Source organism: Myotis yumanensis, unplaced genomic scaffold (assembly GCF_028538775.1).
Source record: "Myotis yumanensis isolate MYYU_CA2020_CCGP unplaced genomic scaffold, mMyoYum1.0.hap1 SCAF_19, whole genome shotgun sequence".
Lineage (NCBI taxonomy): Eukaryota > Metazoa > Chordata > Mammalia > Chiroptera > Vespertilionidae > Myotis > Myotis yumanensis.
The window spans coordinates 867270-895148 of NW_027223770.1; the positions used below are offsets into that span (position 1 = coordinate 867270).

General features: G+C 52.0%; 1 protein-coding gene across 5 annotated transcripts in view; it reads left to right on the forward strand.

Moving 5' to 3' along the window:
* Positions 1-27879, forward strand: part of GRIK4 (glutamate ionotropic receptor kainate type subunit 4) — a 253215-nt gene that overhangs the window by 190786 nt on the left and 34550 nt on the right. For 4 of the 5 annotated variants that reach the window (XM_070399383.1, XM_070399386.1, XM_070399387.1 and 1 more), the window contains 3 exons: positions 13301-13408; positions 17609-17812; positions 23570-23683. In XM_070399383.1, coding sequence (XP_070255484.1) covers positions 13301-13408; positions 17609-17812; positions 23570-23683 — 426 coding nt within the window. The remainder of the gene's footprint in view (positions 1-13300; positions 13409-17608; positions 17813-23569; positions 23684-27879) is intronic. The other variant, XM_070399384.1, reaches the window with a different exon arrangement.

Genomic DNA, 27879 nt, shown 5'->3' on the forward strand with positions numbered 1-27879 from the left:
AAGCCTGGCACCGCCCTGATGCCATCACTATGGCAGGGCTGATGCCATCTAGGCCTGGGGATATCATGGGAACAAGACAGCGTCTCCTCAGTATCAAATGCTGTACTAGTATAGTGGGCGGCGGGAGTGGGGGGTGCAGTTTGAAACAAATGATACCTGAATAGTTATGAGGTTGCAGGTGAGATGAATGCTCCCCGGGGAAGTTCCAGGCACTGTGCGCACGGGTCCCTGTGAGGCAGACTTGACCGAAGCAGAGGGGCTGGGAAGAGCCTCCAAGATGGCGCCCTTCTGGACGACGCTTGCTGAGTGACTGTGCCTCCGGCTGGAGGGGAGATGGCGAGGCTGCCTGGGGCTTAGCTGGCTGGAGGCAGAGCTGGGTCCAGAAGCTCGAACCCACTGCAGCCCATGGCCCCCTTCCTCGAACTTTACGTAATATCCTCATAAATACATGTCACATCACAGGCAAAGGAAGAGCAAAGCTGACTTCAGGAATGTAGACTCTCAAGCAGGGTCACTTACGGCAAATGCCGATGGCTAAGCAGTAACAGCTCAACTACTTACTAACTGTTGAACTAATCTCCACAGTCCAAGAAATGACAGTATTTGGGGCAGCACAGCACAATGGGCCTGCCTGTGTGTGGATCTGCAATAACTGTGGAACTTTGGGCACGAAATCCAATCTTCTGAGCCTCAGTTTTGCCACCTGAAATGGGATGACAGCCATGCCTCCTTGCAGGGGGGTTGGGAAGAGTAAACGAGAGAACAAATGTAAGGCATTTCCTTCGGTTTCTGTTCCAAAGTATTATCCTGTGAAATTTTCTTGTGGTTTGTCCTTTAGTTACAACTCTGAAGGTGCGACTAGGTGTCAATTGACTCCAAAATGTATTTATTTAGCATCAGGGATGTACTTGAGGTACTCTGCTAGGGGCTGCTGATAGAGTCGTGACAGGGAAGGGGTCCAAGTCCTTATGCCAGGCATGTTCATACTTTTGAGGCTGAGCTGCAATTAGGTACAATCTAGGACACACACACACACCAACCTCCACATAACTAAACCAAACCTAAGAGACAGCGCCACCTGCTCTGTGCACTGCATTCTGACCTACTCTTGGAATACATTTCATTTTTAAAATGCAGGTCTTGACCCACTAAATTGGTTTCACACCCCATGAATGGGCTGCAATCCCAGTTGAACAACACACTGCCCTACACCCGCGAGCTGACGTTAATGAGTGCGGGTGAAATCAGTCCTTTGATGAGGCGTCTCCGTGGGCTCCTTCGGGCCTCTCACCTTCGCGCTGGCCAGAGCCGTTGTCCTCTGACCCAGGATTTCCACAGCGTTCTGTGTGTACATGCAAATGTGGTGCTAAGGGAATATTTCGACTAAGAGAACGAGGTCTTTAACCAACATCGGCAACTCCCTTTGTTCCCAAATCAGCCCCTCAAGCACTAAGTTGGGCCCTTACTCATGCCCCAGCCTTCCACATAAACTAAACTTTCACAATTGGAGATATTAGGTGTAAATTCAATAAACATGTATTCCTTCCTGCCGGGGGTGATCACCAGGGAGGCTCCCATTACAGGCCTTCTTAGCGAGTCTTATATCGCGGTGCACGCCTGGGCTGCTGACTCTGAAACCTACTCCTCTCGGTTCAGGCCTGGGGTTGCTCGCCACAGTGCTTTATGCCAACCGTCACTCAGACGTCTGTGCTCAAGGAGACACTAACGTAGTCTGTGCATCCTTCCTAATGCGAACTTCAACTTTGAACCTGAATCTGAGGTAAAAAATAAAAGAAAGAAAGAAAGAAAAAAAGACGCACAGGTTATTGTTTGTCCAACTTTAGATGGTCCTTGCAAGCGAGGGTCTGGAATTAAGAGCTTGCATTCGACTAGGCCCATGGTCAGCAAACTTCGGCTCATGAGCCACATGCTGCTCTTTGGCCCCTTGAGTGTGGCTCTTCCACAAAATACCACGTGCAGGGGCGCACGTACAGTGCAATTGAAACTTTGTGGCTCATGCGCAGAAGTTGGTATTTTGTGAAAGAGCCACACTCAAGGGGCCAAAGAGCCTCATGTGGCTCGCGAGCCACAGTTTGCCGACCACTGGAAACATTTGCCACCTCTGTAAGGGAAAAGCGAGGAAAACCGCTCTTATCCTGCAGGCAGCAAAACTGACGTTCCAGAGGCCATACAAGTGCCAGTGGGACCTGAAGCCACACCTCCCGGCTCTCTCAGCTGCCTGCCCACCCACCAGACCATAGCACTGCCATCTTGCGCCCTCGTGCCAGGTGTGGCTTGTCATTGCTCGTGAACGGGCTGTGTATGCAAAGTGGCTCCAAATGCCAAAGGAGCCAGGAGGCCAAAGAACGTGTTAGACCAGCCCAGCTGTCACCTTGAAGAATTTTTTTATTTTTTTAATTTAAATTCTTTATTGTTTAAAGTATTATATACGTCTCCTTTTCCCCCCATTGACCTCTCTCCAGCTGTTCCCACCCCCCAGCACATGCCCTCACCACCCTACTGTCTGTGTCCATTGGTGATGCTCACACATTGACAAATTCAATAGGAAACTCACTTGGGGAAAGCAGTCTGGATCACTGTACGCCACGCCCCCCGACCCCCACCTCTGTTTTACAGCTAAAGGCAGTGAGGAGTGTGGATGGCCACAGGGGCTCTGGTGCAGGCTGCAGTAAGAGAAACATGGGGGGAGGGTGCCCCAGAAAGAGAATTAATCAGAGTCTGGTGACCAGCCCAGAGCTCACCTGGGGGAGGAGAGGGGTCCAGGGTCTGTTTCACCCAGATGTCAAGACAGAGGATTCGCTTTTTGATGGAGTCACTTCATGTTCTTCACACACATCATCTCAGTTCATTGTCAACAGCAATGTCATACTATTAGCAGGCAGCCTCATTCATTCCATTTTACAGACAAAGATTCAAAGAGGTTGTGACGTACTCAAGGTCACGCAGCTTACGCCTGGCAAAGGAGGGAAGAACACCTGGGGCCCTGCACGCCCTTTGCTAAGCCCCTGTGCCACCCCCAGCCCTGGCCAGGAGCGCTCTGTAGGCGCTGGTCTCTGACTCCCTCCAGGACTGCATTCTCCAGCAATTAAGTTCACTGTGACCAGAGAGATATAGGAGGCCCAGGCTGGAGTAGCCCACAGCTGCCCTAAACTCAACCAGACGGTGTAGTAGTAAATGGATCTTGAGTTCAAATCCAGCTCCAATCCCCTATTAACTGTGACCCTCAGCAAGTTGCTTAACACAGTGGTCGGCAAACTCATTAGTCAACAGAGCCAAATATCAACAGTACAACGATTGAAATTTCTTTTGAGAGCCAAATTTTTTAAACTTAAACTACATAGGTAGGTACATTGTTATTAACTTAATTAGGGTACTCCTAAGGCTTAGGAAGAGCCGCACTCAAGGGGCCAAAGAGCCGCATGTGGCTCGCAAGCCGCAGTTTGCCGACCAAGGGCTTAACATATTTGAGTCTGAATTTTACTCATTCGTTCATTCATTCATTCAATCAACAAAAACTTGCCTGAAGTGCCTACATTTCTCAGGTGGAAATAATAACAGTGCTGTCATTTGCAGAATCAGGGAAACCTATGCAAGCAAACCACGTGGCTGAGTGCCCAGCATGCAAAGGTGATCAATGATGTTTGCAAACTGACTGCAGCAGGACTGACCTGGCATGGAGTTCAGTCAGTCTCTGGAGAAGAAGCTGGATCCTGACAGGCCGAGTGTGAATAGCAATCACTAAATATACATAAAGTATTAAATGTTATTGAGCATGTGCACCCACTGACGCAGGCAAGAATGAGAAGAAATCCCTCAGGGCTTTATTTATTTACTAGGGGCCCAGCACATGAATTCGTGCACCTTGAAAGGAACTGTGGGCTGTGAGGCTGCGGTGGGCACAGGGGTGGGTCTCGACCCATCCTCTGTGCCCCTGCCCAGCCCCTCCTTATGCAGCCCCCAGTCCCCTCTCTGCCGGAAGCCTCTCTCCCACTGTCGCCGCTTGCACCCACTGACAGCGCCAGCCCCACTCACACTGGATGATACCATGGGGTGATTGGGGCCGGCACCATCAGTGGGTGTGGCAGCTGCTGCCCTGATTGCCCCTCAGGAGCAGGCGGAGGTGGAGAAGCCCTCAGGGGTGATTGGGGCTGGCAGCCCCCACTTGCACCCGCTGACAGCGCAGAGCCATCAGGACCAGGGGCGGGGGGGGGGGGTGGGAGCAAAGAATTTTCAGTAACCACCAGAGGTTCACCCCAATGACAGTGACCAGCGCCCCACCTTAGTCTGGCGCCCCTGTTCACCTGCTCCACCATCCTGCCATGGCCAACATCTGCCATGTCCACACACGCCCCCTGGTGGTCAGCACAAGTCATAGCGACCAGCTGTTCGGTTGTTCCACCATTTGGTCTATTTGTGTATTAACCTTTTATTATATAGGATATTTTTTAAATTGATTGGGGTGACATTGGTCAACATGAACATATAGGTTTCAGGTGAGGTTTCTATGTTACAAGATCTGTATATTGCCCACCACCCAAAGTCAAATCTGTCACCTTGTATTAGGATCCTCTTCTCTCCCCACCCCCTTCCCTCTGGCAACCACCTCACTACTGTTTGTGTTCATGAGTTTTAGCTTTATATCCCACATATGAGTGAAATCATATGGTTCTTAGCTTTTTCTGATGGACTATTTCACTTAGCATAGTCTTCTCCATCCATGTTGTTGCAAATGGCAGTATCTCATCCTTTCTTCTTGCTGAGTAGTATTCCATGTGTATGGACCACATCTTCTAGTGTGGTCCATACACATGTCCAGATCTAGTCCTCTGTTGTGGACACTTTGGTTGTTTCCATGTCTTGGCCACCATGAATAATGCTGCAATGAACATGGGGTGAATATATCTTTGTGAATACATGATTTTGAGGTTCTTGGGTGTATACCCAGGAGAAGGCTTACTGGGTTGTATGGTGGCTCTAGTCTCAATTTTTTGAGGAATCGCCAGCCTGCTTTCCATAGTGGCTGTACCAGCCTACATTCGCCCCCAGCAGTGAATGAGGGTCCCCTTTTCTCCACAACCTCTCCAAAACTTGTTGTTGCTTGTCTTGTTGATAATGGCTACTCTAACTGATGTAAGGTGGTAAGTAGTTTTGATTTGCATTTGTTTTGCCAGTGAGTTTGAACATCTTTTCATATATCTATTGGTTTGTATGTCTTCTTGGGAGAGGTGTATTTTCAGGTCCTCTGCCCACCTTTTGATTGGGTTATTTGTTTGAGTTTTCCTAGTTCTTTGTATATTTTGGAAATTAAACCTTTGTCAGCTACTTTTGCAAATATCTCCCATTTGATTGGCTGCCTCTTTGTTTTGTTGTCAGTTTCTTTTGCTGTGCAGAAGCTTTTTAGTTTGATATAGTTCCATTCATTTATTTTTGCCTTTACTTCCCTTGCCTTTGGGGTCAAGTTCATAAAATGTTCTCTATGACCAAAGTCCATAAGATTGGTACCTATGTAACTTATTTTCTTCTATATCATTTATTGTTTCAGGTCTTATATTTAGGTCTTTGATCCATTTTGAATTAATTTTTGCACATGGGGAATAACTGTAATCCAGGTTCATTCATTTGCATGTGGCTTTTCAGTTTTACCAGCACCATTTATTGAAGAGACTATCTTTACTGTATTGTGTGTTTCTAGCTCCTTTGTTAAAAATTATCTGTCTGTATGCATGTGGTTTTATAGCTGGGCTCTCTATTCTGTTCCATTGATCTGTGTGTCTGTTTCTCTGACAATGCCATGCTGTTTTGATCATCATAGCTCTGTAGTATAATTTGAAATCAGTTAGTGTGATACCTCCAGCTTTGTCCTATTTGCTCAGGATTGCTTTGGCTATTGGGGTTCCATAAAAATCTGATCATTTCTTGTTCCATTTCTTTACAAAATGACATTGGAATTTGTATGGAGGTTGCATTAAATCTGTATATTGCTTCCTCAGGGTTTTAAAAATGAATTCCTTTTACCAACTTGGGAGAAAACAAGGTGGCAAAATGACCACCATGAGTGATTCTGGGGGAAGGAGAGGCTGTGAGAGAGAAGTGTGGGCTGCTCTGGGCAGGCCCTCCAGGCCAGCCACAGCGGAGGGCTCCTCTCAGCAGCTTAGTAATGAAGACGGGGAGCGAGGAAGCAATGGCGTCCTTCATGAATGTGAGCTTGAGATCAGTGCCCTGAGGGCAAAGAGTAGGTTTCTGGGAGAATTTGACTTTGGGAGGTGAAGGAAGGGCTTCCTGGAGGGAGTGGATTAGCAGAACTCAACCAGCCAGGGTTTGTGAACGTCTGTAAAGGTCCTGATGGTGGATAGCGAGACTCCACAGCTCTCCTGGTGCAGACAACGCAGGCGCAGACAGCACAGGATGAACGAACGGGAACAGCCGTGGCTGTGCTCCCAGAAAACTGTTTCCTGAGACAGACAGGCAGCTTGGGATCAGCCGAGAGGGCTGGGGCGGGGCGGGCAGCAGGGAGAGCTGTAGGCAGGGAAGGCTGCACATGAACCCGCAGGAACACAGAGCTGGGGTTCAAGCACAGATAAAGCTGGAGAATATCCAGATGTGGAGAGTGAGCAGCAGGCAGGCTTCCTAGGGCCTGGCTGCTGGTGTAGGGATTTGGGTCTCCATCCTTAAACCTAAACGAGAAAGGGGTTTAGCAGGGACTCAGGGGGCATGTTGGCGATGTGAGGGAGGACTGCTTGCTGCGGTGTAGAGAACAGGACACAGAGAGGCCATCGTGGGCTCCAGTCCCAGAAGTCCATTGGGAATGTGGGCTTGCGGGGGGCCAGGGAAGGGAAGTGGGTTTCTCAGGCCGCCCAGCCCTGTGGACACGGTGCTAGATGCTAATCCGGCCCCTAGACTCCAGGCTGCTAACAGCAGCTCTCAGGGAGCAGCGAGGACCTCTCTGGCCTCGGCCCAGGGATAAGCATGCCCACAGGTGTGTTGCTCAGGGTGACCAGGGTCACACCGCAGACCTAATGCGGGCCTGACACTCATACAGTGGTACAATAGTAACTGTGAGTAGCCTATAGCCATTCACTAGAGCAAGCATGTCAAACTCAAAGGCCAAATAAACAAGCTTTAAGTTCATGTGGCCGCAAAAAAACAAAAGCTTCAATTTTCATAGAAACGTAGGTTTATTCCTATAGAGACATGCTGAATACAAAGGGCTGAAATAAATGAGTCATCGTTAGCATAACATAATAGAACATTTTAATAAAAGTTAATGTTTTTTCTTGAACATTAACTTACCAGACACTGAATAACTGCACTAATTAATAAGCGTAACGCAAATAAACTTATTTTTCTTGTTCTCCAAAAGCGAAATATTTCCTGTTGCATACACCAAACAAGTCAGTCCAAGACTAATGACGTGGCCATCGGCTACTAAAAATATTCGCTGCTAGTATTAGTGGAAATAGTGCGCCTGCGTGTAAGGCACATAAGGGAAATGAATGCAACACGATTATAGTAATCAGTCATTAGCGAATGTTGTAGTTCATTATTAATAATTATGTGTAACAGGATATTGTAAAACCTAAGTTACGAAATTTTTATTAAGACGTTTCTTACATACTGTTACATTGGCTGGGCTGCAAAAATATTCGTTGTGGGTCGCATGTGGCCCGCGGGCTGCAAGTTTGACATGCTTGCACTAGAGCAGTGATGGTGAACCTTTTGAGCTCGGCTTGTCAGCATTTTGAAAAACCATAACTTAACTCTGGTGCGGTGTCACATATAGAAATTTTTTGATATTTGCAACCATAGTAAAACAAAGACTTATATTTTTGATATTTATTTTATATATTTAAATGCCATTTAACAAAGAAAAATCAACCAAAAAAATGAGTTCACGTGCCACCTCTGAAACGTGTGTCATAGGTTCGCCATCACTGCACTAGAGCCTGTGTTTTCCTTGGTACCTTAGTTGCTGGCCCAGGGCCCTACACACAGCTGTTGGGAGGCAGGGCCATGGGAGATGTCTTTTCTGACAGCAGTGAGCAGTGGCAGTTCACAGTGAAAGATAGACTCGATGGAAAGTGGGCCAATTAACCCAAAAAAGTGCAGAAATGAAGGCATGGCTGCTCCCCGCACACATCCGGCACCAATAGCGCTGGCCTCGTGAGGACACACTGCGGATGCAGTTACAGATGCTTATGCTTGTGAGAAGACAGTGGAAATTATAATTTCCTACAAAAGTCTTTTGAAATAATGGTTTCAAATACACAATTTAAATCTCCAAAATTGTATGATTTAAGGAGAAAGATTATTGTAATTTATATGGAGTCTGTATCTGTTGGGTATGTGGGATAAATGGTACTTGCTGTGCTGGTGCAAACATATTCCATATCTGTTATATTTACCTATGTTTTCATATCTGATTAAGCACTCCTATCACCAGAGGTTCCTCTAAGTGCGTGAGTGTCAGGAGTGAGAAGTAGGACACGTTTGCCATGAATATTGTGATTCCACTTAAGCAGCACCTGGCCTTGTTCTGAATCCCTTCTTTTCCATTTACCAGCTCTGTTATTAGGGGAAAGTATTAATATATGTGGGCTTCCCTGTCCCCACCAATAAAGCAGAGTGGCAATGCGATTTGTATGAATAAACTTCCTGCCTCCCGCATGGAGCCTGTGTGAGCGTGGGTGGCCCAGGCTGTGCCGGAGCCTGAATGCCTGGGAGCGAGAGCCCATTATACAGAGTGGGCACAAATAGGTTTACAGTTGTTTCTATGGAAAATAATATAATAATTAATGAATCTATACTAATAAAAGGGTAATATGCTAATTAGACCGGGAGACCTTCCAGACAAAGACATGGTGCTGGGGCCAAGGCAGAGGCAGTTAGGGGCAATCAGGCTGGTGTGGGGCGGGGGGGGGTCAGTTAGGAGCAACCATGCCAGCAGGAGGGGCAGTTGGGGGCGAGCATACTGGCGGGGGGGGGGGCAGTTGGGAGCAATCAGGCTGGCATTGGGGGGCAGCTGGGGGAGATCAGACTGGCAGGAAGAGTGGTTAGGGGCAATCAGGCAGGCAGGCAGGTGAGTGGTTAGGAGCCAGAGGTCCCAGAATGCAAGAGGGATGTCCGACTGCCAGTTTAGGCCGATCCCTAAACTGGCAGTCGGACATCCCCTGAGGGGTCCCAGATTGGAAAGGGTGCAGGCTGGGCTGAGGGACACCCTACCCGCCCCCTGTGCATGAATTTTGTGCACCAGGCCACTAGTAATAATATAAGAATAAACTTTTCCATGCTCACAGCTGTAGACCTACTTGTGCCCACCCCCATGCATTTCCCTTCCCAGTTCTGTACGTGGCATTGGGTGAGAGCTTGAACCCAGCTTCTGGGAAAGTGTTTCCACCACAGAAATCAGCAAATGCTGCAGCTCAGGGCCTTCTTCCTGGGGAGCCCCACACAGGCAGGCACCAGTCCCACTCATCACCCCTCCCCCGCCTTCCCCCTCAGCTGGTCTTGTGTGAGTTGTTCTGCCTGCTGCGCTCTGGCCCCTCCTGCCTCAGACCATGGGGGCACGTGCTGTGGCACTTACAGCCGGGCTCCTCTTGGAGTCTGGGTTCCAGTCAGTCCCAATGGGGCCTGAGCACTTGCCTGTCTAACGTCAGTGCTGCAGGTTCAAGAACCAGACTTCGAGGCCCCGGCCTCCTCTGTCTAATAGACTGAGGTCTCCAAGGCAAAGCCTCCAGGCACAGGGAGGCCCAGCTTCTGTCTTGGATGATGGCATGAAACAGTAAATCAACTTTGGATGTTCACCATCTGCCTGGGTCTCCTTAGGGACCCTATCAATAAGAATAAAAGGGCAATATGCTAATTAGACTGGACGTCCTTCTAGACGTCCTTCCAGACGACCTTCCAAACAAAGCCGGGGCTGCAAGGGAAGCCTGGGCCCCAGGTCCCGGGTCCTAGGTGCCAGAGGGAAGCTGGTGCTGGCCGCCGGGGGAAGGAAGGCCTACTCTTGCATGAATTTCGTGCATCGGGCCTCTAGTGAGGTAATAATTACTATTCTGACCCCCATTTTATGGATGAGGGAACTGAAGCTCAGAGGGACCGAGTAACTTTCCGAAGTCAAACAGCTTATGAGCAGAGAAGCCAGGTTAGCCCAGGACCTCCTACTCTGGACCTGCACTCATACACTCATGGTGCAAACTGTACAAGTTCAGAGGAAGGTGAGGCTGGGACCTGGCCTGCACTGCATGGGCGCGTGGTACACGGGGCCAGCCTGCCTCTTTCCTACATGCATTAAAGGGCCACACAGTCTAGCAGAGCTGGCATCCAACCCCCCCTCCTCCCTTCACTGCACCCCCAGGTCCTCTGGGACACCTGGCAGAGACTTTGGGAGAGACAGTGAAGGCCAAGGGGAGACGCTGCTTGCCGTTTGATCAAGCCCACACATGTGGACACGTGGCAGAGGCTGTGATGCAGCTGTTCCTGCAGGAGGTTTGGGGCAGGTGTCGGCAGGCAGAGCTAAGGGATGGCTGGAAGCAGAGCCACATGTTTCTGTGACAATAGCTGTGTCTCCTGCCCCCTGGCATGTGCATGGCATGGCCGGTGCCTGGTGGGTGAGGCAATTAGCTTGTACCCCAGGGCACCTGGCTGGTTTCTCACTTTCCCTCCCACTGCCTTTCAGCAGCTGGGTTTGCACGGGTAATAGCTGCCAGGCTGCTTCACCAAATCTGATGAGGTTGTTAATTTCCTGGGGACTAATGGAAGGATGGGTGAGAGATTAATTTTCCAGTTGGCATTTAGGGGCTCGTTAGTCTCTTTGCTGCATTCCCAAAGGTGGGGACAGTAAATGACTCAGCTGTCGCTCTGGTTCTGGGTAAATCACTGTACCACTGACTTCTGGGGGTTCCCATTTCATGGCTCAGGTAAGACCATGCCAATGGGGCTGGGGAGACAATGAGGCTTGGGTCTCCTTAGAACAGTGGGCTGGGCACCAACACAGGTAGGCCAGTGCACAGGCCGTTGGGGAGATGGATACAGAACAAATGTGTGTGGTAGAGCTGGGGAGGAGCCGGGGAGGAGCCGGGCAGGGGGCGTAGAGCATGGGAGGGGCTGGGCGGGGGGGCAGGAAGGCTTCCGGGAGAGCCCTCTGGGGTCGGGAACACATTGATGGCTCTTTTCATTTGGTGTCAGTTTCTTTCTCTATAAAACGAGTTTCCTGTGCAGATCTGCAGGAGACAGTCTTGTGAAGGGCAGGTGAATAGGAGCACAGGACCTTTCAGCCCTCCAGGGGGCGCCCTCGCAGGGGCTGGGGAGGAGGTTGGGGCCGTCTCCCCTTTGGCAGATGAAAGTAGCACCTGTGGAGACCACCAGGCTCCTACCTGACCCTAGAGGTGGGCAGGAGTCCCCAGCTGATGGTCCAGGGAGGTCCGAGCTCGGCCCTCTCCAGTCTCGACGGTGACGTCAGGGAGATGGTCCTGCTCACTCACCATCGACCCCTCCGGGTGGAGATGAGGACCCAGGGGGGACAGGTCTCTACTGATGCTGACACTTTCACAGGAGGGACTCTGAGGCCAGCTCTGGTGGCCAGAGCCACACGGCATCCATGGAAATGTAAGGGTTTTCCAAGAAAGCTGCTGCTGGGGCCTGGCACTGCCTGCAAGGCGGGTGTGGGCACTGCCTTGGGTTCTAGCCAGCCATCACCTGTCTCTCCTGGCTGCCCCCTGCAACTCTCAGCAACAGAAATGATTCGCCAGGGGCTCCAGCTAATAGAAATATGTTGGTAACACACACATACATACACACACACAAACACACAAACACACACATACACACACAAACACACATGCAAACACACAGACACACACAAACACACAGAGACAGACACACACAAACACACACAGACACACACAAACATACACAGAGAGACACACAAACACACAGAGACACACAGACATACACACACAGAGACACACAAACACACACAAACATACACACACAGACACACAAACACACACACAAACACACACAGAGACATACACACAAACACACACAGACACACACAAACACACAGAGACACACACAAACACACAGAGACACACACAGACATACACAGAGAGACACACAAACACACAGAGACACACACAGACATACACGCAAACACAGTCACACAAACACACACAGAGACACACACAAACACACACAAACACACACAGACACACACAGAGACATACACACAAACACACATGCAACCACACACAAACACACAGAGACACACCCAGACATACACACAAACACACACATACACACACAAACATACACAGAGAGACACACAAACACACAGAGACACACAGAGACATACACGCAAACAGAGACACACACAAACATACACACACAGACACACACAAGCACACAAACACACACACAAACACACACACAAACACACACACGAGGGGGAAGAAAAAAGAAAATTGCATTTATTAATGTTAGGTTAAATACAATGTCACCACCACCCAGTAAAGTTTCTCTCATTAGGCCCAGTGGCAGGCGAGGAAGCGTGCTCAGAGAGGTGCAGCAGCTTCTCTGAGGCTGCACAGCTGCGACCCGCGCTCCTGGGGCTGCTGAATAACATGCAGCAAAGTGGCGCCTCCAGGACGCGGGGGCTCGAGAGGAGGACAGAGAAAACATGCATCTCCATCTATAGACAGAGAGGGAGACTCGGAAAGATTTCAGTCACTGTCTCAGTTCTCACGTCTGGCAGAGGAACCGACCAGGACTGGAACCCGGTCTTCCTTCCTCTGGGTCCTTCATTCATCGAGCCCCTCAGCAAACATTAAAGGCCTGGGGGTCCCAGCTCCCCCCCCCCCCCCTGACTCTCACTCAGAGAAGCCGAGCTCCTGCAGGTGGAGGGAGCAAAGGCTGTGTGGCTCACTCCCGCCTCCAGACCTGCAAACCCGCAGGTTCCACTCCCTTTCGTGTGAGAGAATGTCCCTGCGCTACATGCCATTCCTGACTTATTTTTCCGTTTATTCTCCCAGTGCTCCTGAGCCTGTGCCCCTTTCTTCCCTTCCTCCCTCAGGTCTCTTCATCCTTTTCTGACCCCCAACACATGGAAATTATCCCCGGTTAGCCCCTTGGCTGTGCAGGCCAGGCCGCATCTCCCCGCTTCTGTGGCTTACCTGGGGTGAGGGCCCCACCCTCTTGGCTCCTGCACCCGCAGGGCCTGGGCGCCAGCTGCCAGCCCCCCTCCCGCCCTTTTTCCCCAGCCCTTTCTCCTTGGTCTCCTCAGATTGGCCAGTGGCACGTGGCAGACGGTCTCAGCATGGACAGCGGCCTTTACGCCTCCAACACGTCCAACAGTCTCTTCAACACCACCCTGGTTGTCACCACCATTCTGGTAAGCAGGTGCCCCCCCCCCCCGCCCGGCTGCAGCCCCAGGGTGCTCCCCAAGTCCAGCCACTCACAGGCTCCTCAGTGAGCGGAGGATGGAGCTCTAGTCACAGCCCAGGCCAGCTGGACAGCGTGGGGGGCAATTCACTCCAGTTGTGTTTCCCCTGGAAACGAAATTTGATGCGTCCCAAAGCAGCTGGGAGAGGGGGATGGATGGGGACACTCTTCCAGGCAGTCGGGGAGCTGTGATGGCTGAGGGAAGGGGACCTAGAGGCACAGACGGGAGAAGCCCACGAGGCTGTCTGCTCCTGGACCATGAGAGCCACCTCGCTCCTGGCCCCTGTCCTCGTGCTCAGCTGCTGAGGAAATGCTCAGCTCTCAGGGCCCGGGTGGTGCCTTTTCTATTGGATTCAGTTTTCTTCCAGAATCCCCGCCCCTCCTCCCTATGCCCTCCTCCCCCCCCTCCTCCCTGTGCCCTCCTCCCCGCGCCCAACTCCCCGTGCCCTCCTCCCTGTGCCCTCCTCCCTATACCCTCCTACCTGTACCGTCCTCCCTGTGCCCTCTTCCCTATACCCTCCTCCCTATACCCTCCGCCCTGTGCCCTCCTCCCCATGCCCTCCTCCCTGTGCCCTCCTCCCCGTGCCCTCCTCCCTGTACCTCCTCCTCGTGCCCTCCTCCCCATGCCCTCCTCCCTATACCCTCCTCCCTGTGCCCTCCTCCCCGTGCCCTCCTCCCTGTGCCCTCATCCCCCTGCCCTCCTCCCTGTACCCTCCTCCCTATACCCTCCTCCCTATACCCTCATCCCTGTACCCTCCTCCCTGTACCCTCCTCCCTGTACCCTCCCCCCCGCGCCCTCCTCTCTGTACCCTCCTCCCCGCGCCCTCCTCCCTGTGCCCTCCTCCCCGAGCCCTCATCCCTATACCCTCCTCCCTATACCCTCCTCCCCACGCCCTCCTCCCTGTACCCTCCTCCCGGGCCCTCCTCTCTGTACCCTCCTCCCAGCGCCTTCCTCCCTGTGCCCTCCTCCCTGTGCCCTCCTCCCTAAACCCTCCTCCCTATACCCTCCTCCCTGTGCCCTCCTCTCCGCGCCCTCCTCCCTGTACCCTCCTCCCTGTGCCCTCCTCCCCGCCCCCTCATCTCTATACCCTCCTCCCCGTGCCCTCCTCCCTATGCCCTCCTCCCTCTACCCTCCTCCTTACCTTCCTCCCTATGCCCTCCTCCCTATACCCTCCTCCCTATACCCTGCTCCCCGCGCCCTCCTCCCTGTACCCTCCTCCCCGCGCCCTCCTCCCTATACCCTCCTCCCTATACCCTCCTCCCTATACTCTCCTCCCCACGCCCTCCTCCCTATACCCTCCTCCCTATACCCTCCTCCCCGCGCCCTCCTCCCTATACCCTCCTCCCCACGCCCTCCTCCCTATACCCTCCTCCCTATACCCTCCTCCCTATACTCTCCTCCCCACGCCCTCCTCCCTATACCCTCCTCCCTATACCCTGCTCCCCGCGCCCTCCTCCCCACGCCCTCCTCCCTATACTCTCCTCCCCACGCCCTCCTCCCTATACCCTCCTCCCTATACCCTCCTCCCCGCGCCCTCCTCCCTATACCCTCCTCCCTATACCCTCCTCCCTGAGCCCTCCTCCCCTAGCAAGGCACTGCGTTCCTCCCTGCCCACGGAGACGGGAGACTCCATCCAGTCCTCAGATAGGTCAGAAACGAGGGTGCCAGGCAAACTCAGCCCAGCCAAGGGAGCCTTCTGCCCTTTGAGGACCACATTTTCAAAGATGTGTCAATGCAACCACCTGCATGGACAAAGCAGCAATTACGTGGTTCCTCTCTCCCGCACCCCATTCCCCCCATTAACTGCTCAGCAGCACACCTCCCTGCCCGGCCACCCCTGTCAGCAGCACCCAGTGTGGCCGCACTGATAGAGTCCATCCCAAAGCAGAGATGGGATGGTCCGTGCGCGCCGCTGATGTGCAAAGTCTGCAGATGAGCTGCTTCTCTTAGGCTTTCAGAGATGCTGTAGGGCTCGGGGCTCATCCCCACCTTCATGAGCTGCTGGCCCGGCTGGGGCTGGACTTGATGTGCTACAAGCAGAGTCGGGTGGGGCCAGGAAAGAGGTCACACCAAGCACCTACGGGTCGAAGGGGAGAGGGTCCGGCCATCTGGGAGTCAGCAAAGCCTTCCGAGGAGAAGGGGCATGGAAGATGAGCTCCAGGCCGAGGAGGGGGAGGGAGAAATGAATCAGAGAGAGTATCGTCAATGCCTGGAAATGCTGGGAAGGGCGGATTCCCCAGAGCTGAGCCTTGGGGAGGTGAGCTATAGGCCAGAGGCGCAGGCTGGGTCCGGGCTGTGGAGGGACTTGAAGGCCAGGCTACTGAGCTTTCCCTGCACCTGGTGGGAGCCAGGTGTCACTGGACATGTCTGTTCGTTCATCGATGGGCATTTATTATCCCCTGTGCTGGGCGTTGTGCTTGGTGCTCCGCACTAGACAGGCCTGGGGCAGGCAGTGTAAACACCCAGGTGGGCAGAGCCTCCCTGAGGGGAGGTCTAAGCAGACACCTGACAGGACGAACATGGCAGCCAAGTCATCTGGGAAGAGACGTCCTGGCAGAGGGAACACCTAAGCAAAGGGCAGAGCGAGCAGTTCCCATCTCAGCTCCAGCTTCCGCTCCCTGAGCCCGCTGCCCCACCTGAAGCACAAGCGCTGCCCTCTTGCTGCCACCAACTCACAGAGCCACACCTCCTGGGCTTATGGGCCCTGGGCACCCCCCCACCGGGTGTGCAGATGAGGAGCTGAAGCTCAGAGAGATTCGCCTGGGGGTTGGGGAGGCTCTGCCGGCGGCTTTCCTCTCCCAGCGTCGCAGCTGCTCACTCCTGTGCAGGCGCATTCCCTCCAGTCCTGTGGGTGCCGCCCCGCCTCCCCACTCTGCTGTGCAAGGCTGCCTCTCGCAGCCTGCCTGTCTGTGTGGGCATCTGCCTGAGACTTCCCTTCGTGACTGATGGGCCCTTGACCTTCTGACCCTCAGCTCTTCTGGACGCTCTTCTGTCTTCTGTGACTCCCCTCACTCCCCTAACATCACTGTCTCCACGAGGTCTGCTTACCCCTCTCTGTCCTTCCTGGCTTCTTCCTCTCAGTGGCCTCACAGATTCTGGACCTTCAGCCATTTGCTGTTACAAGAGTCTTCCAACCTCGGCCCCAACCTTGCCCTTACTCCACATTTTAAACAGATTCAACATGTTCCAAATCCTTTTCCTTCCAAATCATCCCTCAGTCATCTACCCAGGCTCCAAGGGTCTGAGGGCCCCACCCTTGTGTGCCTGACACCCAGGCTGTCACCACGCCTGACCCTCTCTGTGTCCAACCCGAGTCAAACTACGGCTCAGGACTCAGTATTTCATATTAGGGAGTGTCTGTTCTCACCCTCAGACATTCTGTCCCTTGCTACTCAATATTCTACACTTACATCTTAAGTCTTTAAAACTGTTAATGCTTCCCTACTATATGTGTGGTGTACAGTCACCTCATGCTGGCATCCAGGCTCTGCTGACCTTAATTCATCTTCCTACATTTCTTCTCTGACCCCTCTCTCCCCATGCTTCCCTAAATGGAGGGCCCATTGTCCCCTGAACGCCCCTGCATGGCCTCACTCGGGATATGCCCTGGATCACGCCCATGGGACCTGCCATCCACACCCTTCCATCGGTCAGTGTTCTGTCATCCTCCAGGCCCAGCTCACGCCCCACCTCCTCCACGGAGCTTTCCAGAGGCCCTATCCCTCTTCCCAACACTCCTGGCTGGACCAGCTCCCCCGGTGGCTGCAGGTGCTCAGCACAGGTTCTTACCTGGCCTGCTGTTTTCTCAGCATCCTTGTATCTCTTATTGCTCAGTGATAGGTCCGTGTGGAATAAACAAACAAACAGACAAGGCATGGAGTGGGGGGGGGGGGTTCAGACAATGACCTTACATAGGCAGAAGGCCTTCAGCTTGACACTCTGCAGTGGGACTCTTGTTTGTTCCTGGTAAGATAAGTGCCTTGAATTCGGAGGAGGGGAGCTAGTCACCACCTCCAAAGTAGCCCGTTACCTAATCCACTTCCCTTCATCTCCCCATCGCCTCCCGAACCTCCTGTGCCCCGGGTCCCATCTCATGTGCTTAGACACCAGGGCTGAGATGAGAATGACAGCTGCCCAGTTTTGCTGCAGGAAAACCCATATTTAATGCTGAAGGGGAATCACCAGGAGATGGAAGGCAATGACCGCTACGAGGGCTTCTGTGTGGACATGCTCAAAGAGCTAGCAGAGATCCTCCGGTTCAACTACAGGATCCGCCTGGTTGGGGATGGCGTGTATGGCGTTCCCGAGGCCAATGGCACCTGGACAGGAATGGTCGGGGAGCTGATCACGAGGGTAAGGAATGAACAGGTGATTTGGACTGGGGGTGGGCTGGGGAGGGAGATGGAAGGACATAAAGCTGAGCTGTGTGCTTATAAACCCTCCATTGATACAGTCAGTTAGTCATTCATTTTTTTTTTCATTTATTTCTCTGTTCATTGCACAAATCTTTACTGAGCTGGCCCTGGTGAGAATCATTTTAGTTGGGGCATTAAATAAGCTATCCTCGACAAAGTGTTGTGGGTTCTGTGCAGGCTGGAGTGGGAAGGGGTCAAGAGCTGAGGGGGTGCTGAGGCATCTGTCTGGCCGTGTGGACCCGGCTTGTGCAGAGAACCAGGAACTGCCCGCTGCACTGCAGCCCAGGGAGCAGGTCGGGAGGCAGGGGGACTTGCTCCCAGAGAGGCTGGCAGGTGCCGGACTGACCAGTCAGCAGGAGGGACAGAGGCCGAGGGAGGAGCCGGGCAGCCGCTCCCTCGGGCGGGGCAGGGCAGGGAGCCTGGCTGTTCAGGAGACTCGCTGGCCATTCCTCGCTCGAAGGAAAGGGGGTGCTGCTTTTCTCCCAGGTCAGCCCTCCTGGCAGCCTTCCTGCTCCATCGCACTGTGGGTGTCGGCCAGGGATGTAGACACAGAGCGCTGAACCCGAGGTGAGGCAGCACCTGCACCTCAGCCACCACCAGGCTCTGTCTGAGTCCGAAGGACTGTCTGGAGCCCCTACCTGCTCCCCAAGGCGGCTCGCTGCTGCCCGGTCTCAGCAGGTCAGTGCCTGGCTCCGCGCCCCCCCCGCCCACACACACACACACACACTCGCGCATCTCTGAAGCAGCCAGCCTCGGCCCTTCCTCCCTCACCTCCAGGAGTGAGGGTCCTATCCTGACCCTGAAGCCAGGGTCCTACTAGCCCCTTGGACATGTTTTCTGTCCTCGGCCGATGCATGGATTCAGCGTCACTGGGCTCAAGGTTGAGGAGGAACGGCGGCTACTCTCCTGCACTCACGGTCTCTGTGCATGGACCTCCGAGGACTGCTGGGCACAGGTGACGGGTGAGATCGGCCTGCTCGCCAAGCACGTGCTGTGCGGGAGGCTGTGTCCACCTGTAGATTTTCTTCCTACAAAGAGGCCTATGTTTGCCAAGCCATGTGCCCACTGAGGCTCCTGGAAGGACCGATTTTTATAATTCAGCTGATGGCCACCTGTGCTCTGAATGAAGCGCAATGTATAAAATAATGAGGCCACAGCCTGTAGTATGCAAAATGGAGTCACTTACAAACTTCATGGGAACATAGAGAAAAATAGAAGTGGTTCTGCTCCAGGGAAGCAGGCAGCGTTGGCACAAAGCTCACAACACACACAGCTCTTGTGTATTGAGGACTGAGCACCATCAGGCATTTATCATGCGCCATTTCCTCCCCAACAGCCTGGTGAGGTGAACATTGTTACTCACATTTCATCACGAAGAGGCTGAGGTTGACATCAGCTTACCAGAAAGGCTAACTCAGGTCACACAACTAACAAGCGATTGATCTGAAATTCAAAGCCAACCTGCCTGACATCGAAGTCCATGTGGATCTCATGTCCTTGAAGCCTCCGAGGGAATTAACAGTGAGGGGGCCCTGATGGCCCCACGGGAACTGATAGGCACCAAGGGGAAAGCATTACAGGCAGAGGGAACTGTGGGGACAGACCGGGAGTCTGAAATACCTGACAAGCTTAAGGAACATGCCCAGGCCATGGAGGGAAGTCAGTAGCAGGAGGTGATGCTGGAAAGGCAGTCATGGGCCAGGCTGTGAGGTGGCTGTGAGGAGTGTGGGCTATATGCTACAGGCAGCCGGAGCCGCTGGTGTTCGTGGGCAGGAATGAGGTGCTCAGATCTGTGGTGTAGAAGTAGACCCCAGAGCAGTGGCTGTCCAGGTGTGGTCTAGGACCAGCTGCAGCCCTGGGATGCATCAGGAACCCGTGTTCCTTTCCGGCTCCATCCAGACCCACTGAGGTGGGTGCTCTGGAGGGGCCAGGGATTTGCATTCTAACAGGTCCAGGCGATGCTGGTGTGGGTTTGGATTTGAGAATGCTGGGGCCATGCAATTTCATGGCTGGATGGAGTGCGAGACAGGAAGCAGCAGACCAGCGCAGGAACTCATGAGTGATTCACGTGGAGACCTGGACGAGGGCAACAACATTGAGATTCAAGTGACAGGAATGATTCACAGGCTGGGGGGCTGGGACTCAGTTCTTAATGGGGAGGAACAGGATAGGAAGGGAGAGGAGGCTCCTGGCTGACGCCTGGTCTCAGTGTTGGTGGCAGGTGGCTGGTAACTCATGACCTGAGAAACAGTCCATGGAAAGAGTAGCTACAGATGGTGAGTGGGAGGCGTCCATGGCTTGGATCTGAAGCCCCAGGGTCAGGATGGAGAGGAGTATGGGGAGCCCTGGGTGAAGGAGGCCAGCGGGAGGGCAAGGCTGGGAGGAGGTCCGTCGGGAGGCATCAGGACAGGTGTGATGAACCGGGAGTACCCACTGCTCACCCCGCCCTCACACCCCTTTCCTCCCTGCTGGCCACCCAGGATGCAGGTCCCTGATCCGCTGGCATCAGCTCTGTGGCTTGGACAAGTCACCACTGTTTCTGACCCCTGGGTTATGGAGCGAAATCAGTGACCACTGAGTCTCTGCGGTGCTCTCTCCTCCCCTTCCTCCCGTGTCTGTCACCCACCTCACAACATTAGGCTCTGCTTGCACTTCCTCTCTGGGCTCAGGTCCTCAGCCTTCCCATCATGTGTCCTCAAACACCTGCATGGGCCTGCATGGGTGTGTGCACAGCCACAGGTAGACCTTGTGTCACAGAGTCACCAGCCGGCGGGTGACCCTGGCAGAGTGCTGGCCTGGACAGCGGGTTGCCCGTGTGTTGTGAGCAGGAGGCAGTGAGGGACAATTAGGATGCGTCTTTCTTGCCTCTCTGCAATCATTCCCTTCACTAGAGCTAATTGGATTTGTTGCAGGTTCAGGAGGCAACCTCAGAACCAAACTGACCAGGTTTGAATGCAGGTCTGCCACTTGCTTTATCTGAAACTTGGGCAAGTTCCTTACCTCTTTGTGCCTCATTTTCCTGATCTGTACAATGGGGGTCAAAGTAGTGACTTGGCACCTGGGGGTGTTGTGAGCACCGAGCAAGGCAATGCAGGTGCCGTGCTCATTCGGGGCAGAGCCTGACACAGGCAGGGCTTCAGGTGCTGGTTGCGTTAGCATCACACAGCGGCCCTGCAGGCCCTCCGTTGCTTAAAGCACTGCAGGGCCTTCTAATTCTTTCAGGCACTGCACCTTACACCTGCCTCTCCAGCCTCTCCGCACAGCTCACTTCCGCCCTGGCTCCTCCGCCCTCTGGCCTCTTCCAGCCCTGGAGGAACCACACTATCCCTGCCGCGGGGCCTGGGCACAGGCTGTCCCTTCCCCAGGACGCTCCCCTCAGGCCTTCTCAGGTGAATCCTGTCAGGCAACTGAGTTTCACCCCGGGAAAGGCCTGTGGGTTTCTTAGGCTCTGCTCTACCTTCTCCTGGTGCCATACATGCCTCCCTTATAACATTTCTTATAGTTTACTATAAGAGGATTTGAAGGAGCTGGGGGGGTCAAAGGACTGGGTGCTGTGTTTATCTCTGACCTGTCTTATCAGTTTTGGTTTCTAACATTTCCTTCAATTCCTTCTTTCCAACCAGTTTTCTTTTTGCCTCTTCCTCCTCCCAAGTCTTGGGCTGCCGATTTGGCATCCACCATGCACCAGCAGGGCATGGAGCACGCTGGGCTCTGTGACTGACTGAACTCAATGCAGGGCTGAGGTTCTAAAAGCCCCAAACAACCCTCCACAGAATCTCCAAATGCAGATGCTAACAGGCCTCTCCCCCACCTCCCTCCCTGACCCAAGGGTTGATTCAACACTGTCTTGGAGAAATACAGAATGAGCACAATGAGCTACTCACAGTTTTTATTTTTTGATAACAATCTCTTACATCTGCAGGCTAGTCTCATTTCAGCCTGGCCTCCCTGTATAAGGCCCTGAACTTATTAACCTGCTAAGTCTCCTGGCGGCTTTAGCAGGTGGAACAGAGTTAGGTTGGAGGACTGGAGGCGGGGGGGGGGGGGGGGCAGTAGAGAAGAAACTGACCTTGCCAGTGAATGTACCCTCTCATCCATCATACACCCTGGTGTGGAAAGTCAGGGCCAGCATGTTTCTCTCCCTACTTCCTTTCAGTGATTGGGGAGGAATGTGTGTGAATTTATCTGCTTATAGATGGTTGGACACTTTACTTTTTGATATTTCTTTCTTCATATTTTTCATCAACTGATCCACAAGAATTAGGAGTTAAAGAAGCTGAAATGTAGCCCTACCCAGGTTGGCTCAATGGATAGAGCATTAGACTGTGGACTGAAGGGTCCCGGGTTCGATTCCAGTCAAGGGCATGTACCTCGGTTGCAGGCTCAATCCCTGGGCACCTGCGGGAAGCAACCAATCGATGTGTCTTTCTCTGTCTCTCTCCCTCCCTTACACTCTCTCTAAAAGTCAATGGGAAAATATCCTCAGGTGAGGATTAACACACACACAAAAGGAAGAAACTGAAATGTAAACCAATGGCAGCCAGTCTAGATGCATGCTGAGTTCCTAAGTATTAGCATGTCAGCATCACGGGCAGCTTGTTACACTGCACGTTCCTGGTCTGGATGGAGACTCGGGCACTGGCGTTTTCATTGAGTCTTTCAGATGATTGGATGCAGGGGTCATGGACTACATTTTAGAACCACTGAGCACTGCTGAGAAGGACCCAACACTCTCTTAACCCTGATCCTCGGCTGAGGGATGAGATGACAGAAGCCTTGAAGAGGGAAGTGGCTGGGGCAGAGCATGGACTAGAACTGAACGTCAGCTCTGGGCTCTCCTCACTCTGTTTGCAGGGGAGCAGCCCACTAGGGAGTGAGCTTGCTCTGCAGTGGGATGGAGTTAGATCAGATGCAAGAACTTCTGGCAGAGGGAGCCTATATCCCTCCTTCCCCAGAGGACCTCAACTCAGCACAGACCGTCCAATGTGGGCATTAAGGTGCAACATGGAGGCAAAACGAAAGGAAGGAAACATCTTCAGAACAAATTCTGCTGATTTTGCATGGAAGGGACCAGAGGGCCTTCTCTCAGTTCTGCTGTGGAAGTTGAATTTTAGCCTCAAGAGCAACTTCAGTGGCCAGTGGTCCAGGAGGCCTGTGGCTTGGTCCCAGCTCCGTGGACAAGCTCAGTGATGTTGGGCCACTTGCTTGATTTCTTGGGCTCCATTTCTTCAACATCTGCCCTGAAACGAATGGGTTGCTTTAGATTGTTTTTAATTTCTGTGGTTCCATTATTCTTATATTTTATTGTAATCCCACCCCCTGCAAAAGTGCCTTACACCGCGTGGGAACTCAGTGATGTTTTAGTGACCAATTAAATCAGTAAGTTGAATAAAAAACAACTCAATGTTGAGGTTCCAGGAAACCTGTCTACCAGTTTTCCTATTTGTTGCCCCTATTCTAGGGCATTTGAGTCTATCTCTTAGCAGTCTGTAGTGGTCCTTCCTGCCTTTTATTCTTAACTAGTACGTAGAGGGCCTAACCTCCAGTGACCGTCAGTGATTATTCAGACCTTGGAGACGCCCCTTAGAGTCACTTGCATGGCAGAGAAGCCATCCCCTGGGAGTGGTGGCCTCTGTCTCTGTCCTGGTGCCCCATCCCATGCAACCGCCCCTGATGGGCTCTCTCTCCCTTCCAGAAAGCAGACCTGGCTGTGGCTGGCCTCACCATTACCGCTGAGCGTGAGAAGGTGATTGATTTCTCCAAGCCGTTCATGACTCTGGGGATTAGCATTCTTTACCGCGTTCACATGGTAAGCATTTCTGTCATTCATCTTATTTGCATGCAAATACCAAGTTATATAGTAATTAAGAATGACTTGTGGAAATATTTAGATTTCAAGACTTAAGTGCAAATGTGCTGGGCTATTCTTTCCCCCAGCAGCTGCATGATTGGTAAACAAGAAGAACAGAAGAGTCACACTGTGGGCGTCCCTGTAAATACTGCGTCTGCCTCACTAAGTAGGGATGGCCAGGAGTGACTGCTCAGTCAGGGATGGTTGCCTGCTTGTCCCTGTGCTTCCTCCTGGAGGACAGTCCACAGCACAGCGAGGTCCCCAGCACCCTCCAGACTTCACGGCTCAGCTACACTCTGCACACTCGGAGCGTGGTGTCTGGTGGGGGCACGCAGGCTCCTTCCACTAGTGAATAAAGGGCAGATGATTTAATGTCACTTATCCCTGATGTGTCCCCTCTTCTGCACACATTTTTAAATTATTTAATTTTTAATTGATTTTTGAGAGAGAGGAAGAGAGAGAAACATCAGTTGATTGCCTCCCACATACACCTCGACTGGGGATCAAACCTGCAACCTGGGCATGTGCCCTCACCAGGAATCAAACCAGTGACCTTTTGCTCCACAGGACGATGCTCAACCAACTGAGCACACTGGCCAGGGTGCTGCATATTTTAAAAAGAGAAGGAGGCTACTGGCTAGGTTGGCTAGAGTGGGCACAGCTGGTGTTAAAAAAGAATTTGTGGAGGCACAGCAATGGGCAGCAGAGGATGGGCAAGACAGCTAGGCAGGGGGCAGGGCAGGGAAGGAGCCTGGCTGGGCCTCAGATCGACATGGACAGTCATCACATGCTGGCACATAGTTCTCCTAGTTTGTCTGCTAAATCAGAAGAACTTCCTCTCATCTTCATACCAAACTAGCTCTCCGTGCGCTGGTATTAGATGGCTTTTCCAGCACTGCAGTCACTGCAGGGTCCAAGGTCACACGGCATATTCCTCTGTATTAGCTGGCACCACCCGGCTACCCAGCAGGGAAGTCACCAAAGCTAATTCCACGTGTCTGCTGAAGAAGCGACTCTCCCTCTTCTGACCTTCTCAGGCCTCGCATTCCAATTCCAGGAAAGGGGGGTATTTACATTCACAGCCCAGCCTGAGCTCACATAGTTGACAGCTGCTAGGGCATCAGAGACTGGGGCCCATTTCTCCCGTGGAAGGCCTCCTTGCCACGGCCACCAGGCGGCTCAGAAGAGCACAGCTCTGTCCTAGGCCTGTGCCTCTCAGGACCCTGGCTGGGCCTGGGGAAGAAGGCCAAGCATCTGGAAGAAGAGAACATCAGAATCCCAGGCTTCCAGGCAAAGATGGAGAGAAAGGTGAGGATCTGGTCAGAGACAACTGTTGACAATGCTGTTGATTTGTCGCTCATGGATAAAGGGAGTGTTAATCCTCTTGCTCCTCTTTTTACGATGATGACAGTCCCCATTCATCAAGCACCTCCTTTTGAATAATTGAACTTTTGAATAATTGTCCTGTGTACCCTTGCTCATTTGATCCTCAGGATTGGTCTTTGAGGGAAAAGGGCCAGGATTACAATTCCATCTTAAACGAGGAGCTCACACAGGGCTGGGCCTGGCATGCAGGTGTCCTAACTCTCAGAACAGTGTTCTTGTCTGAGCTGCGCCTGGCAGAATTCCTGGGCGTTCTCTAGCTCACACTATTTCTTGAGCCCACCCCACCCCCTCCAGCACCTGGGCCCCTAGGGAGCACCCAAAAGCAAATGGAGACAGGGATTAAAAAGTGAGAAAGAAATAAAGGCCAACATTGAATCAATGCCAAGCATTTTGCTGGATGTATTACCCCTTTTTCAAGAAGGTCTTTTCATTTCAGAAAGATTGTCCAGGAAAATGGAGAACAGTGCTGAGTAAACCAGTGAATCATTTCTAATACTGCTTAATATTCTATTATAAGAAAACAGAAAATGAATAGAGTTTTATCTCTTAACACTAAATAACATAATGGCCCATATAATGAAAATATGGCTTCCTGAATCATTTTAATGTTGATTATTTATTGAGTGCTCCTCTCTAAAGAAGCTGAAGGTGTTTTATCACCTTTAGTGATTCTCACATCCTCCCTTCATGCTGATCATGGTGTCCCATGATATGGAAAAAGAAGTGGCACCAGAGAAGTTGAGTGGTTTGCCTAACATCACTCAGCAAGACAAGGGCAATGCCAGGGTTAGAACTTAGGTCTACTCATACCTGATTTCCAACAAGTAACATGAAAATAGATAAGCTGCGTCTGGGCTGTACATAGGCAACAGCCTTATCTGGGGTTTTATGAAGAGGAATTCATTGATTACCCTCCCCCGCTAGAGTCAGAGATGAGAATTGCATGCTAAACCAAAATATCATCAAGACAACCCATTGCAGACACACTGAGGGGAGCTCCCCTTGGTTCCTGGGTTGGCACAAGAAGAAATTATGCTCTTCTGCCTCTTCCTGAAGGAGTAATGGAAACTGTTGTCTTATCTCCTCATCCCAAGTGTGTTCTATTGACCATTGACCACGACTGGTCTCTGTAAATTGCCTTTAGTTCCAATGACTTTGCCAAGCCTTTGTCATTAGCTCTGCTGGAGAGGAGATGGAGTACAGGGAAAGAAGAAGATTCATAACAGTAGTTTGTATGTAGGGAATGGGGACGAGTGTACAATTTGACACAAACACAAGAGGCCTCACCACAGTCGGACCCACTCTGTCCACCCGGAAAGGCTGAGATGGTGCCAGTGAGATGAAATCACTGGCATTAAGTGCCTTCCTCCAGGAGTGAGCCTGGTGTTGCCCTGATGACTTCCCTGGGGAGCCCTAGGGGACCATTATGACTCATGTTATAACCACAGGAACCCCAGGAGTTGGGGGAGTGACTATAACCAGATGGTGCCCCCAGCATCATTAGCAGGTGTCACTGTAGGACAGAACATAGTGTTTCCTGTGCATCGAGGGAGTGTCACTATAAAAGTACGTTCCCTCCTATCACATACCCTCCCCTCCCCCTGTTGATTTCTGATTGCCATCAGACAGGAAGAGGCAAACACATACTAGTACACAGCCCTCACTACGTGTCATCGAGTTCTCAAAACAACCCCATGAGACAGGTGTAATTATTACCCCTGCTACAAAGGAAACAAAAGCCCAGAGAAGTTAAGTGACTTGCCCAGTGTCGCACAGTTTGTAAGTGTAAGCCAAGTTCAGTCCAAGTCTGTGTTTCAGTTTACTGCTTGTCCTTCATGACTGGCTCTCAAGCACTTGTTCCAGACTCTGGAAAAGCACTTGTGTTCCTCCTGTAATGTCACATTCCAGTACACATAGAACGAAGCATCAGGGAGTTAACAGATTCCTTTAAGGATAAGAGGAATTGCCTACTTGCAAGGGGAGTTTGGTGCCCCTTCTAGCCCCTGGGCAGCTCCAGTGGTAACATTCAGAGTCTCACCATGTGGGACTGCTCAGTTGGCGACCAGCCCTTTGGCTCTCTCCCACCATCAAGGATGCTAGCTCTGGTGTGGTTAGTCTGAAGCACAGTGAAAAAGTCAAGGGGACCATTTCGAATTTTGGTGCCATCTGCAGAGCTTGACTTGTTTTAGGCAATTGGAACATAGGCATTTATAACCAATTACTGACCTTCAGAGTGGTGTATTCCCCAGAAAGAATGGCTCAACTTGCAGTCAACAGAGAAGTGTACAATCAGTGTAAATGCCTATAGATACCACAGAGTATATCTGTTGTATTAAGGCATTATTTATTGTTACCCAATATTGCACAGTTTGTAAGTGGTGAAACCAGGATTTGGTTCTAGGCAATCTGGCTGGCTGATAAATAATGGTGGTTATAAGTAAGTGATGTTTAAGAGTACCGTAAGGGGTGAGATGGAGCACGTTGGAATTCTGCCGGCATTGAGGAGAAGGTGTGAAAGTAATTAGGGACTTTGCTGAGCAAGATAAGAAGAAGATGCAGTCCAGCTGCCATTTAAAGGAAAGCAAGCAGGGCATCCCTATGGCAACAGGCCAACAGATGAGCACCAGAGAAACGGAGCCCATCGCCATGATTTCAGCAAGGCATGCACCCTCCCTGGGTCTTCCCGCCCTTCAATATGGAGACCTGGCATTGAGATCCAGAGAACACAGGGAAACACTGAGTTATTCAGAAGAAAAGTGTCACCATCA